General features: G+C 46.8%; 1 protein-coding gene across 1 annotated transcript; it reads right to left on the bottom strand.

Moving 5' to 3' along the window:
• Positions 1 to 4,554: 4,554 nt before the first annotated feature.
• Positions 4,555 to 20,057, bottom strand: TYSND1 (trypsin like peroxisomal matrix peptidase 1). Its single transcript, XM_070753953.1, has 4 exons — positions 18,647 to 20,057; positions 16,585 to 16,715; positions 12,600 to 12,785; positions 4,555 to 5,377 (listed from the first exon to the last, which is right to left on the bottom strand). Exons 1-4 carry the CDS (start codon positions 19,795 to 19,797, stop codon positions 5,160 to 5,162), a joined length of 1,686 nt encoding a protein of 561 aa, XP_070610054.1. The 5' UTR covers positions 19,798 to 20,057; the 3' UTR covers positions 4,555 to 5,159.
• Positions 20,058 to 21,603: the final 1,546 nt, after the last annotated feature.

Genomic DNA, 21,603 nt, shown 5'->3' with positions numbered 1-21,603 from the left:
GTACCTGCCTTCCAGCTGCATGTCAACAGCCATGCTGGTGCTGCTCGAGGAGGTAGCCGGGTTGGTGGTGGAGTTCCCCGGACTCATTGTCTTGGGGGACTTGAATCTGCCATCGCTCACCGAATCCTCTGGGTTAGCACAGGAGTTCATGGCCACCATGAGAGCCATGGACCTGACCCAAGTAGTTCAGGTCTGACTCACGAGGGGGGACATGCACCCAACATATTTCTCTCGGAGCAGCTGAGTGATGGTCTGAGACTAAGGGGCTTAGATGTTCTGCCTTTGTCATGGTCAGAACATTTACTGCTACGGCTTGACTTTAAGGCTCCAATCATCCCCCACAAGGAGGAAGAACCAATTAGGTGGTTCCGTCCCAGATGCTTAATGGACCCAGAGGGCTTTCAGAGGGTGCTTGGGGTTTTACCAGAATCACTCATACACAGTTTGGCAGAGTCTCTTACTGTGGCCTGGAATAAGGCGGCAGCGGAGGCTCTTGACCGGATTGCGCCATTGCGACCTCTCTGTGGCACTAGACCCCAGAGAGCTCCTTGGTTCACTGAGGAACTCCGGGTGTTGAAACATCAGAAGACACTTCTAGAGAAGCGGTGGAGGAAGAGTAAATCTGAGTCTGATCAAACACTTGTAAAAGCTCACATTAAGACTTACAAAGTGGTGCTCAAGGCGGCAAGATGCGTGTATCATGCCGCCTTGATTGCATCAGCAGAATCCCGCCCGGCCGCCCTGTTTAGGGCAACCTGCTCCCTTCTTAATCAGAGGGGAGTTGGGGAGCCCTTGCAGGGTAGTGTTGAGGATTTTAATGCGTTTTTCACTGATAAAAATCAATCAGATTCGGACGGACCTTGACTCCAATTGGCCTTCAATGTCGGCTGACAACAAGTCAGTCAAGGTGACTGGGGCCCATCCTTGTCCATATATAAGATATATATAAGAGAGAGAGCCACATGACTTTATGAAAATAAATGAAATTGACCTTAGTGGGCCTTATTTCGGAGAAGCACTTTTCATGTCTGCTAAATGAAATCAGCTGCATCACAATGGCCAATTACTGAGAAGCTATTCAAAGTTTCCTTTTAACCTGTGTAATCTTATATTGCTTTGTTGTTCATTCATAGAGTCTAGAATACGGCAATTTATTTTCTTTAACTTCAATTCGGTTTATAGCACTTTGGCTTCCCAGCAGAAAGCAGAATTAAATAGGGTTCCTAAATAAATATTCGTTTGGAACATGCAAAAACATGTATTCACTGCTTGGTGCAAAGTTCATACCATCTCTGTGCAAATCTTCATGTGTTTTGTCTTTCTGTTATAGAGTGCAATAACAAATTATTAGGGTGATGTCATTCTAACGTTGATTAATGTTTATTTATCCATGACTGAGATTGCCAACTTGCATTCAAGTGCACTTTAAAATGTATAACCCTTTCCAGGCTACATAATGGAGCCACACATTTTAAATACAGACAATACTCAATGTAATGTAATGACTGCTTGAAGTTACAAAGGCACTGGTCCTCACACTTATATCATTTGCAGCATCCCCAGTCAAATGATCAAAATTCAGACACTTGGAAACTTTAATGTATTTATGAGAATTCCACCCTCTTAAGGTCATGTGATCACTTATAACATAGCTATTTAACCTATAATAATCTCCATTTCATACTCCGTTCCCAACATAAATCATGATATGTATACTTAAAGTGAATCTAGAAATCTGGATTCACCAAACTGGCACTCAGCACCAAATATAATAAATGAAAATATTCCATTTGCATAAATTCTTCAAGCCAAGCAGTTCCCAATACTTAAATAAATACACATACACACATACATATGTGTGTATGTATCTATATCTATACATCTGTATAGATATACATGTATTTTTGCTGGATAAATGAAAAGGGAGCCTAGTATATGTTGTGGTTAGCTCTGGCCCAGCTCCTGCCCCAAGGAATGTGGAGGTGGATGTGAGGGAGACATCCACATGCCGCAGGTCTGTTTTGCTCCCAGTAGAATTTGATGACGAAGTCTCCTCTGACCAAGGAAGCGTGAGTGACAGGGAAGAGGGGAGTTTGGCAGACAGCCCAGGGGGAGATCAGTCACCTGTATCATCCCTGGATTCTGAACAAGAATTAATGACACATCCACGCATGCGTAGAGTGATGCATAGGAGACAACAACTGAAGGATTATTACAAGAGAAAATGAGGCCACCTGTGGTTGGGTGGGGCTGCTGTAATCAGTGCTACAGATAAAAGTGCAGCCTGGTGTTTTAGCCTCATGGCAGTTTATCTGATTCATTGTTTAGTCAAGATCGTGGTTTTTGCTGTTCAGGATTGTGTGTGTGGACTCTCTGGAGTTTAGAATTGGACTCAATTTCCCAGTTATTGGATGAGCAATTGGACTGCATTTAACCTGTGCCTTGTGTGTACTAGAAAATCCCTTTGACATTTAAAAAGGGAGCTGTTTCTGTTTTTCTGTTTATAAAAATTTTTGGGTTTTCCTTTTATCGTGTGGTGTGTGTCTTCCTGGACTAATTACCCTGTAATTACGGGCAGTTGAGACACACCAACAGAACAAGTATAGATCTATTTTGACAAAAAAAAAGTTTATAGTATATATTCTATAGTATGTCGAAAAAGAAAAAAGTATATTTATGACCCTGTAATCTCTTGCTTTGGGGTGGGATCAAGATGAATGCATGGAGCTGAGCATTTACTGGCCAGATTCCTGACGCCTATATGTGGAGTTCTCAGCACATATTTTTGTTTGTTCCCTGATAGAAAAAAATCTGTTGCTGCCTAGTATTGAACACTTTCTGAGTGAGAGGGGAGCATCTTAACTTTTAAGGCCACCATACTTCTCATTTATTTTTCATAATTATGACTAACAATTACTTTGGTTATTCTGCTTCAGTTAATGAAGTTAGATTTGACAAAGGACCCATACTTCACTGGGTCCTGCTAAATTGGGATGAAATGGGACAGAGGAAAGAAAGTAAATATTAAAAAAGACCTCAAGATTTCTAACAATCGCAATGTTCATCTATAGTGAAGAGAGTTCAAGGGGACCAAGGAGAAAAACAGCATCAGTCGTTATTTAATTGTATGTGAAGCTGAATTTTTAACAACATCCATACATAATTCTAAAATCAAAGATCAGGAGCCTGATTTATACAATATGCTCAAAACAAGCCAAGATGCTTTATATCAGTGTTTCTCAATCGTGGCCATTTTATGATGTCTGAATTTTTAACTCCCAGCTAAGCTGACTGAGGATATCTGGGCGTCGAAGTCCAAACCTCTTAAAGTGGCTAAGATTGAGAAACTCTGTTTTTATATTGTATGAAACAAATGACAGACAAAATGGCCCGTTTTATACCTCTTTGATGATAGAAGTCTTAAGCAAAAAACTCAAGAAATCAAGCAAAGAAGAAATTGGACAGTATTTAAAATAGTGATTAAATATACAGTGGCCAGAGTAAGATATTAAATGCATCTGTACATAAGATAAAGCACTCTTTGTTATTATTTATTTATATAGCACCATAACAAAGAGGAAGATTGTTCCTCCAAGAATTAACCTAAATTTTGATTAATGTCATACCTAAGTACTCTACTGCTTTGAAACTCATCGAATGTAATACTCAACACATTTTGAGATAAAACTCATCTTTGTTTGGTATCAACACACAAGCTAGAATTTTTCAGCGTCACTTGCCTTTTGACTCACTATATTATTCCTTATGGGAAACCTGTGTTTGGTCCCTGTGTTTTTGTTATTCATCTCCTCCCCAGCACAAATGAAAGATGAATACCAAGGTACCACTGTATTCAGGAAGACAATGAGAAGCAAAGGGGGGACAGCACAGGCTGTATATGGAATGGGATAATAGAAAAATGAGCTTTTACAAAGGATCTGAAGGATGGGATATTCTAAAAGGGAATTCCAGGCATAATGGAATGTAGCTTTTCCCCCCAGTCCTAATTAGCTGCTAATGATCTTCCCAGCTCTTACCTTGCAGACGCTTTCATTGTTTGTCCCAGCAAAGAATGTTTTCGAAGCCCTAAGTCTTTGCAGGCTTTTTTAATTGCTCTAACTTGCTCTGAAAAAGTTTCTTTCCAGCCCTAACCAGGTGCTAAAAATGTTCCCAGCTATTACCAGCTTGCAAGCTTTTCCATTGTTACTCTCTGCGAATAATGTTTTCCAAGCCCTAAGTTTTTGCAGGCTCCCCCCCCCCCCCATTGGTCTAACTTGCTCCAAATGTTTCTTTCCAACCCTAATCAGGTGCTAACAATGTTCCCAAGCTCTTACCAGGTTGCAAACTATTTCATTGTTACTCTCTGCGAATGAAGTTTTTTTAAAGTCCTAAAACCAGGGGATAAAATAATGTGCTGAAGCTGACAGACTATGGGCACTAGCCAGATGAATACCTGGTAAGCAAATTCTTTTCCCTATTTTCCTCTCCAAAAACTGTGTGTCTTATACTCTGGTGCGTCTTATACTCCGAAAAATATGGCAAGTCTAAGTGCTATTGCTACTGAAACAAATGAAACTCTCTCTTTTATTTATACAACCCTGTAATCCCTCAATTTGGCGTCAATGCCATAAACAGAATTGATTACAACAGCAATAGAAGCACTTTAACCCGGTATAGTGGGATCAGGGCAGGTGGTATTTTATTATTTGTTAACTTTATATGTATCCTATCTTGCAGATGGGGCTATTCTAGATGGCTTACAACACAGAAAAATGAAAAAAAACACAAGCACAAGAGTAAGAAAAGCAATGGAACAAGGGAATAAAGAATGAAAAAGAAAACAATGATACATCAAGATGAGAATAAAAGATGGGGAGAGAAGCAGAGAGCAAGTGGTGAGGTGGGGTTTGCCATCAATCTAACAGCCACCTCCAGTGTGGAACTCTTCCAGCCAGGTCCTCAGTCTTAAGGAATGATAAGAGGGTGGAGACAGACCTCACTTTGAAGGGTAAGATATCCCAAAGGGCAGGGGATGCAGCAGAGAAGGCTCTTAGTGGGACAAGGCTTGTCCTAGCAGGATGAGACAATTCAACAGGTAGCCTGGACCCAGGATATATGAAGCTGATAGTCTTCTATTCTTCTTCATTCAGTGAAAATTCTCATAGTTTGCTGAGTGGCATCTCCACGGGTTCTCTTTGGAGTCTCCAGACAACCTGAATTCTTTCTGCTACTCTGTCTAGTTCTTGAAAGCCATGCAGACTTCCATGATGGATATAGTCCAAGATGGCTGACCGCAGGACTGTAATGGGGATGCTAAAGTTTAGGTGAGGGTAGGTCACACCAACACTGTTATCCCTTGTGTTGCTGGCAACAATTCCTGCAAATGGAACACAGAGGAAGAAAAGAACGGAATTCAATATCTGGACAATAGCCCACACAAAGCAGCAAAAAATGCAACATTAATGGAGAGGAGACTGAGAAGCTTTGGGAAGATTTGCGCTGTTAAAATGAATCATTCAAAGAGCTGAATAATTTGTAGGCGCTAACGTGAGAAACTGTGTGCTAGAGCAGGAGTGGCAAACACAAGGCCTGAGGGCTGGATCCAGACCGTGATGTGGTTGGGGCCCAGTCTGCTCAACGCGAAGAGGAAACATCAGGCCAGCATGTCTTGGGCCTGGTGTGCCCAGTGCAAAGAGGAAACAGTTTTGGATAGTGGCATCAAACTTGTCTCACCCATCAAGTTTGCCACACCCAAGTAGGTCACCCCAAGGTCAACACAGCCCTGATGCAGCCCTCAATCAAATTGAGTTTGACACCCCTGTGCTAGAGGCATCTGGTTGTGTCTGCTAAGAACTGCAGTTCAGAGACGTGTAAAGGACAACAAATTCGCCTTTCTTAAACTGAAAGCTAGAAACTTACTTTCTCCAATGCACTTGCAAGGAGAGTCCAACGTGGGTAATTCTCCAGTCTCATTGGAGGGACTGAGTTTTAATTTATACATTATGCAGGCACCGCCCCCTAGCCCACCAGTCATGAAAACTCAGTCGCAGTAAAGGGACCTTTTTGAGTTTTCTCTTCAGAAAAGTATTAAAAATAGTATTAAAGTGTTAGTATTAAAAAATTTGAAACTGATACTAATGCTTTTTCTTCCTTTTTCCTTTTGTTTTTCTGCAGGTACTTTGGAGTGGCTCCCTCCTTTTCAACAGCTATTTAGGCCCTCCGTGGGTTCTAATAGCTGCTTGTGTGCCCTGCCCCCTCCTCTTTCCTTCAAACTCACTGACAGCGTGTAGCGTCTGTGGGAGGGGGAAAGAACTGTTTAATACAGGGCAACCGGGTTCCCGGCCTCCGAGGTCGCTCCCGGCGGTGGAGGCGGTTGCCGTTGGGAGGGGCCTGCCCCTCCCGACGAATAGACCTGAGCCAGGGAAAAAAGAGGCGACCGACAGGGCGAGCAGGGGAAAAACGGAACGGCCTCTTACCGAAGCCTCAGGACAGGAGCGGCCTTGGAAATGCGCGCCGGTTGTCTTGACAACGGCGCGGCCGCCATCTTTAGTTACCCCTCAGCAGGAATGAGCGGGAAAGGCCGTTAGCGTCGCGCCGGTTGCCATGGCAACGGCGCGGCAGCCATTTTTCGGTGACATGGTCTGGAAGCGACCTTGTCAAATTGCTCCTGGTCACGCCCCTGTTCTGCCCGGAGACACGCAGCCGTAAAAGACATTTCTCTTTGAGAGAGTTGTTTGAGAGATATCGGTTGCGTGATCGCACAAAAGGCCTTGGTTTCTACGGTCAGGTTTGTGAGTGATTACAATGACGGATGCTTCTGCTCACTCGGGGGAGGAGGTGGCCACATCCATCCGGCCCGCTACCCCCAAGGAAAGGCCTCATGTGGAAAAGGCCAAGGCCAAGGCCTCTCAGAGTGCCTCACTGAAGGAGGCAGAGAAGAGGATTCGTGCTTTAGAGAGACAATTAGAAATCTCTCAGCGACAACAATCTACAGTGCTGCCTCAGCCTAATTTGCTGTTGGGGCCCACAGCCCCCCCGGCCTCCCCCTTAACAGGAATAGCTGGGGTCGCAGGCTCGGCAACGGAACGAGATTGGTCGCCTGAACGCCCCCTACTTACTTCAGGAGGTCAGCTTACTCAACAGAACATTTCTGGAGGGCAGTTTAGCCAGGCCACAGCCACCTTTACACCATCAGCTGTGGGTCTAAGGAGTTCTTTGGACACTTGGCAGAACATGCCTCCACACCTCCAAGATCTAATAAGCAGTGTTTATGCCCAGGGCATCACAGTGGGAGCTCAACAACAGGCCCCAATGCCCCCTGTTCCACAGAGGCAGAGGAATGTCTGGGCCCCTCCGGCTCCAGCCTCCTTTCAGGGCTCCATGGAGGAAGACTTGTACCTCAGAGAGGAGGAAAGTGATGAAGGTGAGGGGTTGTCGGGGGATGAGCAACCTCCCGAGCCACCGAGCCTGGTTGGACTTTTTAAGCCCTCTCTGTTTCGGATCATGCTGAATAAGGCTAAGCTAGTGTTTGAAGGGGCAGGAGAGGGGAAGTTGCCTACAGATGCCGCTGCACAAGCTTCAAAGGGGGTCTTGCTTTCGGTACCAAAGAAAGAGCCAGAAACCATCCCCTCATCGGATATTTTCCTTGATAATATTAAGAGACCTTGGGAGGCACCAGCAGCAGCGCAAGGGCCTTCTTTGATTGATCGAAAATATTACACCTTCAATCAGGAAATGGAATCTCTTCTAACGCCACCAACCATAGACTCTCCTGTGGCAAGCTTGGTGTCTAACGCCTTAGTCCCCTCTGAGGTTTCTGAAGGACTGAAAGCGGAAGACAAAAGAGCCGAGACTGTGGTTATGAAAACACATCAAATGGCCGCCTGGGCCCTGCGAGCAGCTTCGGCTGCCTCATTTTTTAATAGGGCAACTATCCTGTGGATACAGGACATGCAATCACGGACTAGCCAGGAGGATGGCAAGCTCCGTCAGGACTTGAATAAACTGCTGGCGGCAACGGAGTTCTCCGCCGACGCTACGATGGACGCGGCCAAGTTTGCATCTCGGGCACTAGCATCATCCTTGTCCTCCCGGAGATTAATTTGGCTGCGAAGCTGGCAGGCGGACGTAAAATCAAAATGGCGCCTAGCCTCAGCCAAGTTCCAAGGGGAACAGTTGTTTGGCGATTCTCTTGAAAAGGTCCTTATCAAGGATAAGGACAAAAAGAAGGTGCTCCCCAGGTCAAACAGGAGGGGAGAGAGGCGTTTCACCCCATTCTATAGACGGCAGAACTTTCGTGCCGAGCCCTCCTCAGCCGTCTCCCAGGGTTCGAGGACCTTCTCCCAGGGCTCTTTCAATCAGGGAGGTTTCCGCCAGGACAGACCGTACTTTGCAGACCGAGGCAGACCCTACCAGCAGGGACGCCGTCCTTACAGAGGTTCCAATTTTAAGGGTTCCAAACGTGGGAAGTGACTCTTCAGACCCCTACCCTCTGGGGGGGCAAGCTCCTCCACTTCGCCAACGCTTGGAGGGCTGCATCCCTCGACTCCTGGGCCGTGGACACGGCAACGCAGGGGTTGCGGATCAACTTTCTCCGTGTACCCCCACACCGCTTCATTGCTTGTCCTCAAATGACAGACCCCCAAAAGAGGGCACTGTTGCACCGGGAAATAGAGCACCTCCTGGAGATAGAAGCGATAGAGGAGGTCCCCTTTCACCTGAAGGGAACAGGTTTCTATTCCATCGTTTTCCTTGTCCCCAAATCTTCGGGCGGGGTCCGTTTGATTCTAAATCTCAAACGGTTGAATCTGTATGTGCGTTATCAAAAATTCAAAATGCACTCCCTCAGGTCTATACTCCAATCCATACGACCGGGAGACCTCCTCTCCTCCATCGATCTCAAGGAGGCCTACCTCCATGTACCGGTATTACAGGAGCACAGACAATTCCTCCGGTTTTCCATCAACGGCTCTCATTACCAATATCGAGCAATGCCATTTGGTCTGTCATCGGCGCCGAGGACGTTCACCAAACTTTTAGACGTCCTCACGGCCACCTTGAGACACCGGTCAGTGCGCCTCATGGCATATCTCGACGACATACTAATTCTGTCGAGGTCCCGGGACCGGGCGCAACAGGATATCCATCTAACCTTGACGACCCTACGAACTTTCGGGTTTACCATAAACCTGGAAAAGAGTCATTTAACCCCAACGACCAGATTGGCTCATCTGGGCACCATCATAGGCACGGACTTGTGCCAGGTTTTCCTCTCAGGGGACAGACAGTCCACTATCAGAACTCTACTACAGACACTGTCATTACAACCAAGACCTTCCCTGGCCTTCCTCTCGAAGATCTTGGGCACACTAGTCTCTTGCATAGACGTAGTGCCCTGGGCCAGGTTACACATTCGCTCCCTCCAATGGTTCCTCCTACCCTACCAAAGGAGGAAGATCGGCCATTCCAAAACGCAGGTGATTCTCCCTGCAGAAGTCAGGAGGTCCCTGCGATGGTGGACTTCAGCCGCTATCCAGAGGGGGTCGCCCTTTCAAGTTCAGGACTTCATCACGCTCACAACAGACGCCAGCCTGTTTGGGTGGGGTGCCCACCTTGCATCTCACGTGGCGCAGGGTCTGTGGACTCCTCGGGATTTACAGAACGTCAATATCAATTATTTGGAATTGAGGGCAGTGTCTCTCGCCCTGCTGGACTTTGCTCATCTAGTGCAGGGCAGCCATGTCCTGGTCCTAACGGACAACGTTTCCGCTCGCACTTACATCAACCACCAGGGCGGGACGAGGTCCGGCCGTCTGATGCAGGAGGCCAACTCCCTGTTCAGATGGGCAGAGGTCCACCTGGCCTCTCTTTCGGCCGAGCATATCTCAGGCCAGGAGAATGTATGGGCGGATTGGCTGAGCCGCAGGACCCTGGATCCAGCAGAATGGAAACTGGACCCCACTGTATTCAGGACCCTGATCTCTCGGTTCGACACGCCGATCCTGGATCTGTTCGCAACGTGCCACAACGCGCAGCTACCTCGCTTTTTTTCCCGGTTCCCATCTCCGGGCTCGGAAGGGGTAGATGCATTGCGCCTTCCATGGCCGAAGGGGCTCCTGTACGCGTTTCCGCCGATTCGCATCCTTCAGAGGGTCCTACAGAAGATCATCCAGGAGCGTGCCGAGGTACTCTTAGTAGCTCCCTTTTGGCCTCGACGAGCATGGTTCTCGGACCTAATGGAGTTGTCGGTCTCTCCACCGTGGAGGATTCCAGATCATCAGGTAGCCCTCAGCCAGGGGTGCATTGCGCATCCAGATCCCCAATGGTGGAGTCTAACCGTGTGGAACTTGAAGGGGACCGGCTGAGGCGCCTCCTGCTCCCCAACTCGGTCATCACTACCATGCAGGCTGCGCGTAGACCAGCTACCCAGCGGATTTATCAGTCCACCTGGACAGCGTTCTGCACTTTCTGCGCAGGTCAGGAAATCGACCCCTTAGCCGCCTTGCCAGGGACTGTTTTAAGCTTCCTTCAGGCGGGTTTGGATAAGGGCTTGGCCCCTAACACTTTGCGCCGCCACATGGCCGCTTTGTCGACGCTTTTAAGTCCAGATTGTTACCGACCTTTGTCACGTCACCCCTGGATTCGGGACTTTTTGAAAGGAGCGACGAACATTAGACCGCCGGCTATCCATCGTTTCCCTTCCTGGGACCTTACCTTGGTGCTTAAGGCCTTGACAGCTCCACCTTTCGAACCGTTGAGGACGATATCAATGCGCCTTCTGTCCATAAAGACGGCCTTTCTAGTTGCCATCACTTCGGCCAGAAGGGTGTCGGAGTTGTCGGCCCTATCGGTAAGACCTGATTTATGTTTGTTCCATCCGGATAGGGTGGTCCTCCGGTTGGACCCTTCATTTATCCCTAAGGTGAACTCTGGGTTCCATAGGACTCAAGAAATAGTATTGCCTGATTTCTGTACACATGGCACGCATCCATCTGAACTCAGATGGCATAAACTGGACGTGAGACGTGCGATCAAAATTTATATCCGTAGGACACAATACTGCCGATCATCGGAAGCATTGTTTGTATCCTTTGCGTCACATGCCACGGGCACTAAGGTGTCCTCACGATCTATCAGTCGTTGGATACGAGCGTGTATTTCTGAGGCTTACAAGGTGTCCGGACAGACGATTCCTCAAGGAATAACGGGACACTCGACTCGTAGTGCGGCAGTTTCGGCAGCCTGGTCAACTCAAGCTTCGATCGAAGAGATTTGTAGAGCAGCCACATGGGCAGCTCCTTCTACCTTCATCAAGCATTACCGGATTGACACTTTCGCTTCAGCGGAAGCAGCCTTTGGGAGGAGGGTGTTACAGAGGGTGTGTTCCACTTGAACGCCCTTGGACCTGTTTCCCTCCCGTTTATTATGTCTTGGGTACATCCCACGTTGGACTCTCCTTGCAAGTGCATTGGAGAAGAACCGTTGAAACTTACCTGAACGGTCTTCTCGATGCACTGCAAGGAGAGTCCAAAACCCACCCAGTTGGTGGACCAAGGGCCTTCTCGCCTTACATTGTTAAGTATTTGACCGGGCTTGTTGCCTTCCAGTTGTTTAATAATAAAAAGTTATAGTTTACTGCTCCTTCGTTTATGTATGACTGGTGGGCTAGGGGGCGGTGCCTGCATAATGTATAAATTAAAACTCAGTCCCTCCAATGAGACTGGAGAATTACCCACGTTGGACTCTCCTTGCAGTGCATCGAGAAGACCGTTCAGGTAAGTTTCAACGGTTCTTCTTTAAGCTGATATCCTCAGGAAGTGAGATGAAGGACAAAGGAAGTGTAATCATTATACACCACAGATTTTTCTTTATGTCACAGTGCTTCTCAATTATTTTCTGTTAGCCCCCCCCCCTTCCCCCCAGGAAGAAGTAAATATTTCACTCCCCCCACCGCCAACTCTCCAATGTGGGCCCTAATGGAATTTTAGTGTTAAAATCTATTATTTTACTTATTATAAGCTGCAGGTAAACTATTGGCAGGGGAAGGTTGCTCTACTCACTTACCTGGGAGTAAGAAACACTGAACTCAGTGGAATCTGTTATCGGATAGGCAAGCATAGGCTACCATGGTCAGGGCCTCTTTTGACACGGGTCAGGCCAGCTTAATCAAGCCAATGTTTTGGAGTCGCCATCCTGGCCCATAAGCGCTGCCTTTGCCGGGCACTCAATGTGGAAGGTTTTAGGGTGCCTTTCGAAGCTTTCACCCAGCTGCAGAGGACGCTCCCCCTTGTCCAGCAGCAAGTTCACCATGCCATTAATGGCTACTATGGCGCCCGCCGAGAACAACAAGAACCCATGCAGCTGCTCCACCCTGCCTGGCCACCTTCTCTTCCGGGCTCAGAACTGCATGCAACTGGGAAAACATTCCCTGTCCTGGGGAATCCATCGAGAGGGACAATGCATGTTTCCCCAGGATCACACACGCCCCCTTGGCATCACTCCACCCCCCCAGGAAGTGCACCCCACTATTTGAAAAGCACTGGGTTAACAGTTGAGAATTTTGCTGGCTGCAAATCCATCTCTTCATCTAACCACCTTACCTAGAAGTTTCCCACTGTGGGTGCCAAAAAGGGCGCCTCCACTTGAGCCACCATGCACCGCACTGGTTGCCTGGAGCATCACTGCCTTATCTTCCACGGTGATCACAGCCGAGAGGATTCCTGATGTCACAGATGGTCCACAGGCCTGACCAAAAACACCAAAGCTCACAATACTCACATCTTCTCCTGATTGAAGAACATAAAAAGCAGACAACAGTCATCATGAACCTTGTTATCATATTCTGTGTGCCACCGCTATATTGTTGCGGTGTAAAATATATTTTACTTTTTGTCATTTTTTGGGTACCTTAACTAAGTATCCTTGCAAATAAAAAGCAAATTTGGGACTAAATATTTGGTGGTCTTTCTATGGAGATTCTCAGCCATCTAGGTCATGGTTGTCTCAAAGGTACTTGAAGGTGCTCACAGCTGAAGAAGCTTATTGGATGAGAAACAAAACGTCTTCAAAGAAAACCAGAAAGTCCAGTTGCACATTTGTTGTTGTCATTCATAAGTACTTTAAGATGGAAAGTATGGGTAGCCTTGACTTGTTAGCACAACAGCAACTGAAAATGCATTGTTGAATGGTGCAGTCATTACAAGAGGAATCATATAATATTATTATTATTATTATTATTATTATTATTATTATTATTATTATTATTATTATTATTTATTGGATTTGTATGCCGCCCCTCTCCACAGACTCGGAGAGGGGCGGCATACATATGACTACAACTGATTTGCTAGACATCATTTGACAAAGTTGAAGGGGAATTTGGAAGTCTTCTAGTCCAGGGGTAGACAACCCACGGCTCCAGAGCCACATGTGGCTCTGGCGCCCCTGCTGTGGCTCCTGTCCCATTACTGTCTGGCCTCGCCCTCCCCTTCCTCACCTGAACTGAGAAGGCAAAGGCAACAGCGGGAATGGAGAAGCAGCCGGGGCTACTGATTCTCTGGCGTTGGTTGAGCAACATAGCCACCCCCGGCTGAACCTTCCCTTTCGGTGACCCTCCTTCCGCTCTTGCTGGCTATGGCGGGATCAGGAGGGTGTGCATGCGCAGGGATATCCTCAAGTGAGTGACAAATTGTAACAAAGGCAAACTTGGAGGGCGGTCAGTGGCTTAATTAAAGAGGGTCTTTGGACATAGCTTCTCTCCTACCCTAAGGATCTGACCATCACCTTGCTGTGTTCTGTTACCCCCACCCCACCCCGCCCACCCTGCAGTTCTTCAGCGGAGTAGGGTGGGCATAAGCTCCAGCTGGAAACAGTGGGAAGCAAAGGCTGTCTTCGCTCTGGCGACCCTCCTCCTCCTCTCATGCAGGGGGGAGGGGGGCATGGCAAGGCGATGGACAGATCCTTGGGCCCTGTTGCTGCGTTCATGCCACATCGGTGCATAAGGCAGCCTTTTCTTCCTGCTGCCTCAGGCTGGAGCTCACACCCTCACCGCTCAGCTGAAGAGCTGCAGGAAGGGGGGTTGGGATGGAACACGGCAAGGCAATGACCGGATCCTTAAAGTAGGAGAGAAGCCAGGTCCAAAGACCCTCAGACAAGCAGCCGCCCACCCCGGCGTGCACTTTTGCGCCTTGAAGAGGGTTTTGCACGCCACAGCCAGACAGGGAGTCGCGAGAGGAGAGTCACCCGAAAAGAAGCTGGGGGTGGGGATAATTCCTCAGCACACAGAGAGACAAGGGGGGGAGAGGGAGAAAGAGAGAGATGAGGGGGGGAGAGGGAGAGAGAGATGGAAGGGGAGAAAGGGAGATAGAGATAGATAGATAGATAGATAGATAGATAGATAGATAGATAGATAGATAGATAGATAGATAGATAGATAGATAGATAGAAAAAGAAAGAAAGAAAGAAAGAAGAGGGGGAGCAATGATAGGAGAGGAAGAATGAGAGATGGAGTGAGAGAAAGAGAGAGGGAAAAGAGAGAGATACCTTTTTCTCACAGAAAAAAACCCCACATCAACAAAACCTTGGGAGAGGTGGTTTTGTGATTTGATGGGAGTGAGGTGGAGCTGGCCACACCCACCCCAGTTTTGTGGCTCCCAGTGTTTTGTTTTCTCTTGGAAACAGGTACGAATGAGTCTGAGTTTTTAAGGTTGCCAACCTCTGTTCTAATCCAACTCACTGCTAATCAGGAGATCCTATATCAGTGATGGCAAACCTTTTCTTCCTTGGGTGCCAAAAGAGCATGCGCGCTATCACGCATGCCAGTGCCCACACCCATAATTCAATGCCTGGGGAGAGTGAAAACAGCTTCCCCACCCCATGGAGGCCCTCTGGAGGCTGGAAACAGCCTGTTTCCCAACTTCTGGTGGGGCCAGGAGGCTTGTGTTTCGCCCTCCCCAGGCTCCAAAGGCTTCCCTGGAGACAGAGGAGGATAAAAATGCCCTCCCCCACCCCCTGGAGACTCTCTGGATGACAAAAACGCTCTCCCAAAGCCTCTGTGGGAGCCAAAAATCACCTGGCCGGCTAGGGCAAGGGCTCACGTGTCAGCAGATATGGCTCCGCGTACCACATGTGGCACCCGTGCCATAGGTTCACCATCATTGCCCATTTCAGACGAGTGACTGTCCAGTCTCTTCTTAAAAACCTCCAGTGATGGAATCCCTACAACTTCTGAAGGCAAGCTGTGCCACTGGTTAATTGTTTTCTTTGTTAGGAAGTTTCTCCTTAGTTCTTGATGAAATTTTTCTAACTCACTCACTCACTCACTTTGATTTGCAACTGCCCTGCCAGATTGCCCATTGATTTGGCGTCTCAGAAGCCAGTTCGAAGATTGTTAAGTCCCATGACCCTGGAATTTTGCAACTATTCTAAATATATGCCTGTTGCCAAGCAACTGAGTCATAATCATGTAACCACAGGATCACTGTGATGGTCATAAGTGTGAGGACCAGTCACAAGTCACTTTTTTCATTAGACACCTCTTTCACCTGCTCATGCAGATCTCCATAAATAGCTGTGCTGTGAAAAACACAGCAGCTGTAAACCACTTAATGCATAAACTCTGAGTATGAGGTAATTATTGTGTGTTCAAAACACTTACTTCCTAAGAGCTCTTTTGAAAACGTTAGAAGTATTTCAAGCTCCAAACAATTCTGATGCCAAGCTCCAAATATTTCCAAAATGATTAAAGTAACCTGTTCTAAATGAGAAGCAATGGATTCATTTTGGAAAAACTGCTTTACACATATAGCATACACACATATATGCTTTACACATATAGAGTGGGTGAAATCTGGCTTAATAGCAGTAACTGTGAGAGGGATTTTGGAGTCTTAGTGGATAGCCAATTAAATATGAGCCAGCAGTGTGTGGTGGCGGCCAATAAAGGCAATGCAATCTTAAATTAACAGATGGATGCAATCAAAATCAAGTGAGGTACCAATACCACTCTATAAAGCCTTAGTAAGAACATACCTAGAGTACTGCAAACAGCTCTGGTCACCACACTACAAAAAGATGTTGAGACTTTAGAAAGAGTGCAGAGAATAACAACCAAGATGATTAGGGGATTGGAGGCTAAAACATATGAATGGTTATAGGAACTGGGCACGACTAGTCTAGTGAAAAGAAGGACCAGGGAAGACATGATAGCAGTGTACCAATATCTGAGGGGCTGCCACAAAATGGAAGGGGGCCAAGCTATTTTCCAAGGACAGACAAGGAATAATGGATGGAAACTAATTAAGGAGAGACACATCGTAGAATTAAGGAGAAATTTTCTGACAGTGAGAATAATTAAACAATGGAATAGTTTTCCCTCAGAAGTTGTAGGTGCTTCATCACTGGAAGTTTAAAAGAACAGATTGGACAGCCATTTCTCTGGAATTGTGTACAATTTTCTGATTGAGCAAAGGATGGGACTAGAATATCTCCAAGGTCCCGTCCATCATTTTTATTCTTCTTTACAGCCCTATGTAGACAAAATGGCAAAAAAGAAGCACCAACCTGGATGCATTACTCTGTTCTCACCTGGATGAAACGTTGTTGCTAGAGGAAGCTCTGGCAATGTGGATAAACCTTCTTGCAACTCCACTAATGCAACATCATAGGGAGAAGTGTCCTTTGTTGCAAACACTACCTTTCCCTTCACTACAGAATCCCTAGGAGGAAAAAAATGAAATCAATATTTGAAAGAGACTGAAAGCAAAACATAATTTGGCACTGTTCGGCTGGTCAAAATGAGGATGCAACCAATAAAATCCATCAGTAGGTTTTTGTTCTGCCTGGCTCTATGGTATGAGTCTCCCGAAAATTCAAGGGTACAAATTTCAGACACACACACACTTGAAAGTTCAAAAACAATGTTCTTTATCACAAAAATTCAAAAGAAACAAAGCACCCTTTTTGTATTGCAAAGAGCACTTGTCCCAAAACAACCTGGTAGGCTGTACAATCCCCTTAATCAGTCCTTAAGTACTTAGCTAGCAGCTGTGAAGGAACATCACAGCCCTCTTTCTTCCATGAAGTGAAACACACACACTGCTCTGCTTTGGTTTCAAAGTCGTGAAAAATCAACAAAGTCCAGAAACAGCAAGGCACGGTCCTGAAGAACAACAATCAGATAATCTTCCACAACGGCCAAGCCAGCACGCTGCTATTTATATTAGCAGCTCTAATTACTGGTGCCCCACCCAAACACAGGTGGCCTCTCTTATCTCCTGTAATATTTCTTCAATTGGTCTCTTCTATGCATAATTCTGCGCATGCGTGGGTCTAACAATTCCTCATCCAAATCAACCGAAGATAATGGAGATTGGCTTCCTGGGCTGTGTGCCAAGCCCCCTTCTTCCAAGTCACCCTCACCTTCTTCTTCGTCCGAGGAAATTGCACTATCTGACTCTGTCGGCAATAAAGCAGGCCTATGACATGTTGATGTTTCCCCTGCATCCACCTCCACATTCCTTGCAGCAGGAGCTGGGCCAGAGCAAACCACAACAGTTTTGCAACTAACAGCCGTCAAAGTAAATCAAAATATTTTTGTGTGTGTATCAGATACTTTCGGTAGGAGAGCGGGATTGTGCCTTTTTTGGGATGTAAAACTGAGAAGTGTGCAGAGAACTTATCAGAGTCTTTCCCAGACTCTTGGACTGGCCCATGTTCCTACCCAACCTCCTCACTGTTCGAGTCTGCCACCAGCTCTGCTCGCTGCTGGTAGGCCACGACACTGGGCTCCTTCCACAACTGAACTGGGCTTCAGCCAGCCTTTGCAATGTTTGCTCAGGGAAAATTGGGGAAGCTGAAGCTCCAGTCTGAGAATGAGATTATGCATGTTCACATCATCAAGACTGTCAAGACTTTTCACCAAGTTCATAGTCATGGCAGTCAGAACTAGAAGAGGGTTAAATAATACTACCTATGTATTATACACTGCTCAAAAAGATAAAGGGAACACTTAAACCACACAATATAACTCCAAGTAAATCAAACTTGTGTGAAATCAAACTGTCCACTTAGGAAGCAACACTGATTGATAATCAATTTCACATGCTGTCGTACACATTCAACTTTGTACAGAATAAAGTATTCAATGAGGATATTTTGTTCATTCAGATCTAGGATGTGTTCTTTGAGTGTTCCCTTTATTTTTTTGGGCAGCACACAGAGCCATATCGGAGGGTAAGCAAGGTGTTGCATTATGTCAGCTCTTGCGTCAGTTAACTTGTGGCCTTCTTTTCAGCTGTTTTTTGTGAAAAATGGCCCGACAGGCCAACCGGAAGTTCAGAAACAAATTTTTTCTTACTGTCCCCAGGCATCAGGAGTCCATTGTGAGGCCTGTGTGCATGGGGAGGGGGGGTGTTGTGCACATGCATGGCAGAAGGACATGGGCATGCTTGCTAGGGCGCACACATCCGTTTGGCACACAAGCCAAAAAAGATTCACCATCACTGATGGATGCTCATACCCTCAATATTGCCACACCTACACTCTTCCAAACTTCACCCACGCTGCTCAGATGAGCATGTTCAGGTTGCATCAGAGACACCCAGGAGAACAAAGAAACACATAAGCAGATATTAAAATTCAGACTCACCTGTCAGGACTGGTTAGAAACCTGATACAGACATTTGATGCTCCACCAACCACATGCCGACAGGTTAACAGCAGCCTTGAATTCATCATCACCCCGGACCCCCAGGTCGGTCCACATTCTACCAGAACCACAGCATCCAACAGGTGCTTGTCCAGTTCATTTCTGAGTGCCAGCATAGCATGCGACCTGGTCACAAGTTCCGCAGGGTGCAACCAAGACTTCAGCAAGCCCCAAGACCCAGAAAGGACCCCCGCGACACTCTCCAGAATGGAGTCCATAGCACAAATCAGAGTCAAGCCCACCCACTCTGTGGATTTCCAGCAAAGTGGCGCCACGATGATTCCCACCAGATGAGGACCCATTCCTGACATGACAAAGACACCACCACCTTCGGTGCCAGGCAAGCAACGGGCATCAATCAAGAGGAGGGCATTGTTTGCACCTGCCAGGTTGCTGACTATCCCTTTACTAAGGGTATTCATGAATATCTCTGGGCACAACGAGCCGAAAGGAGAGCCACAGGTGTAAACGGTGTCACCCTTCCTGAGGGATCCGGATGGAATGCAGCTCACCCAACTTGGCCCATAGGGATCCGGCTCCAGGATCCTCAGCATAGCGAACCAATGCAGGCAAGGCAACTCTTGCTCCCAAGAGTTGACTTCTTGCTCCAAGTCATTCCCTCCAAAATGCCACTGATCCGAAGCGCTGAAGATTTTGGAGAAGGCCTCCTGGAAGGGCGGGCAGGCGGCTACCATCAGGAGCTCAGCGTCGCAGTTCCTCCATCCGTCGGGGGAGGATCGACGGCGATCCGAAAGCGGATTAAACCTCAGCACCGGGTTATTTTCTCCCAGGTCTCCAGCCAGGCAATTCCGGTCCGCTTTGCTGCTGCTGCGCTCACTTGCTTTAAGCACCTGGACCTGGAGGCCCGGGAAGAAGCGATCGGAGAGCAGGACTTTGCCCTGCGACCAATCGGGGGGCTCGCTTTCCAGAAGGAAGGGAGCAAAGAGGATCCCGGGGCAAAGAACGAGGCCCGGGGGATCTCGACTCAAGAGGACTCCGCTGCCGCTGCAAGATCCGTTGGGGACCCGGGAGTGAGACACCGAAATCACGCAGCCAGCTCGGGCTACTGTCGATCCCAGCGTTTCGGACATAGGGAAAAAATAAAAATCGAGTCAGTGAACCTCTCGACTGATCGACCTATAGGGCGAAAAGGGGAAGCCCAATTCTGGGGGTGGGGGGTTGAATGTTGGGAGAGTTTAATGCAAAGAAAGCCCGTCGCTTCCAGGGTCTCTTATGCAGGGCTGCATTGCTCCCCTCTTGCTCCTTCCGAGAACAGGGTAGGTCGGAACCCTCCGCCCCGCAACCCTCAGCCGCGAAGAGAAAAGCCTCAGGTAAAGCTGGAATAAGCGGAGAAGGGGGAGGGGAGGGGAGAGAGAAAAGTACGCTCGCTCCCATTGGCCGATCGGTCAACGGAAGCGCTTACGATTGGTGGTGGAGACTTGGGCAAGGAACGTCCTCTCCCATTGGCTGCTTTTTAGACCTTTGGTTTGGGGATCTGTTTGATTACTAAACGTGGGACTCTCTTTGAAGAACTGCGACCCTCACTCAAAACTTTACTTCAGTAAATGCCTGCATCTGGAAACAGATGCATACATACTTAGAGTGCCCTTCCTTATGCCCGCCAAGATGGACTGAAGTGAGTGCATCTTGAACCGCCAGTACCGAATACGGTACTTAGAGTGAACTGCAAAAATTCACAACTAGGATTATCTGGTTGTTCTGATGGTTAAAATGGAAAATTAAAATTATAATGATTCTATGCTGATTTTTCACGATATTTATTCTAATCACGTCATTAGAATAAATATCGTGGGGTTATATAGGAAAATTATTGCAGGAGAATAACTTTTCAATTTTGGCTGAAACTGAAAAGGACCTTTCTTTGGATTCATTCATTTATTGATTGATTTATTGTTCTTATATGTCGCCCAACTCCTGAAGGACTCTGGGTGGCTTCCAATGAATAAGAACAGCACATAAAAACAGCACAAAAACATTGATAAAAGCCCAGCCAACATACAGTATATGCTCTCACTCACATCCTTACATTCTTACTCACATCTAGGATTCCATTCAGTCAACGGTTCCAGGCCTCAATATTACACTGATAAGTGCAGACTGGGGTTGAAAAAAGTTCTGAATGTTGCATAATATTTTTGCCTTGACCTTTGGGATTCTTTATTTAACTGAGGGAGGAAACAATAAAGAAAACCCTTGAACAAATGCAAGGTTAATTCGGGTTCTAATAACAGTTGAGCTCCTGACCGTGACTCTCTTTTGTATTGATTTATCCTTCACACATGTGCTAGTTGTTCCTTACTGTAGGGGCCAGCCAGTGAAGGGCTTATTCTTGGGTAAAGTGAACCATTATATCCTTTAAATGAATGTACATCTGGCCCTAAAAAGGTCCCACCCAATTTAGTATTTTCATGATCAGGTAGTGGAAAATTATATAGACTTATTATTTTTAGCTTAAAGATAACTACATGTATTTTGGTTTTTTGAAAGAAAGCTCAAAAACCAGAACAGCCTTGAAATGTGCTTGGCTTTGTGTCTATTCTAAGGACAATCAATCAAGAAAGGGCTAGATTGCCGGGGTGTCAAACTGGCGGCCCACAGGTCAAATGTGTCACGTGCAGGCCATGTCCACTCAGCTCCACGAAGACAAAAAATGTCGTGAAACATCACGATGGCAACGTGATGTGGCGAGTTTGATACCCATGGGCTAAAGGGAAGCTTTATGTTAGAGTGTGTAGGAGTGACAAAATCTAGGGGGCAAAGTTAAAAAAAGGAATCAGCCTAGAGTCACTATGTAGCCACAACTAGCAACAGCATTTACACTTATAACCACTTCGCAGTGCTTTTACAGGCTTTTATAAGTGGTTTACAGAATCAGC

This window comes from Erythrolamprus reginae, chromosome 5 (assembly GCF_031021105.1).
Source record: "Erythrolamprus reginae isolate rEryReg1 chromosome 5, rEryReg1.hap1, whole genome shotgun sequence".
In the NCBI taxonomy this organism is placed as follows: domain Eukaryota; kingdom Metazoa; phylum Chordata; class Lepidosauria; order Squamata; family Dipsadidae; genus Erythrolamprus; species Erythrolamprus reginae.
This window is presented reverse-complemented; position numbering and strand designations above follow the sequence as displayed.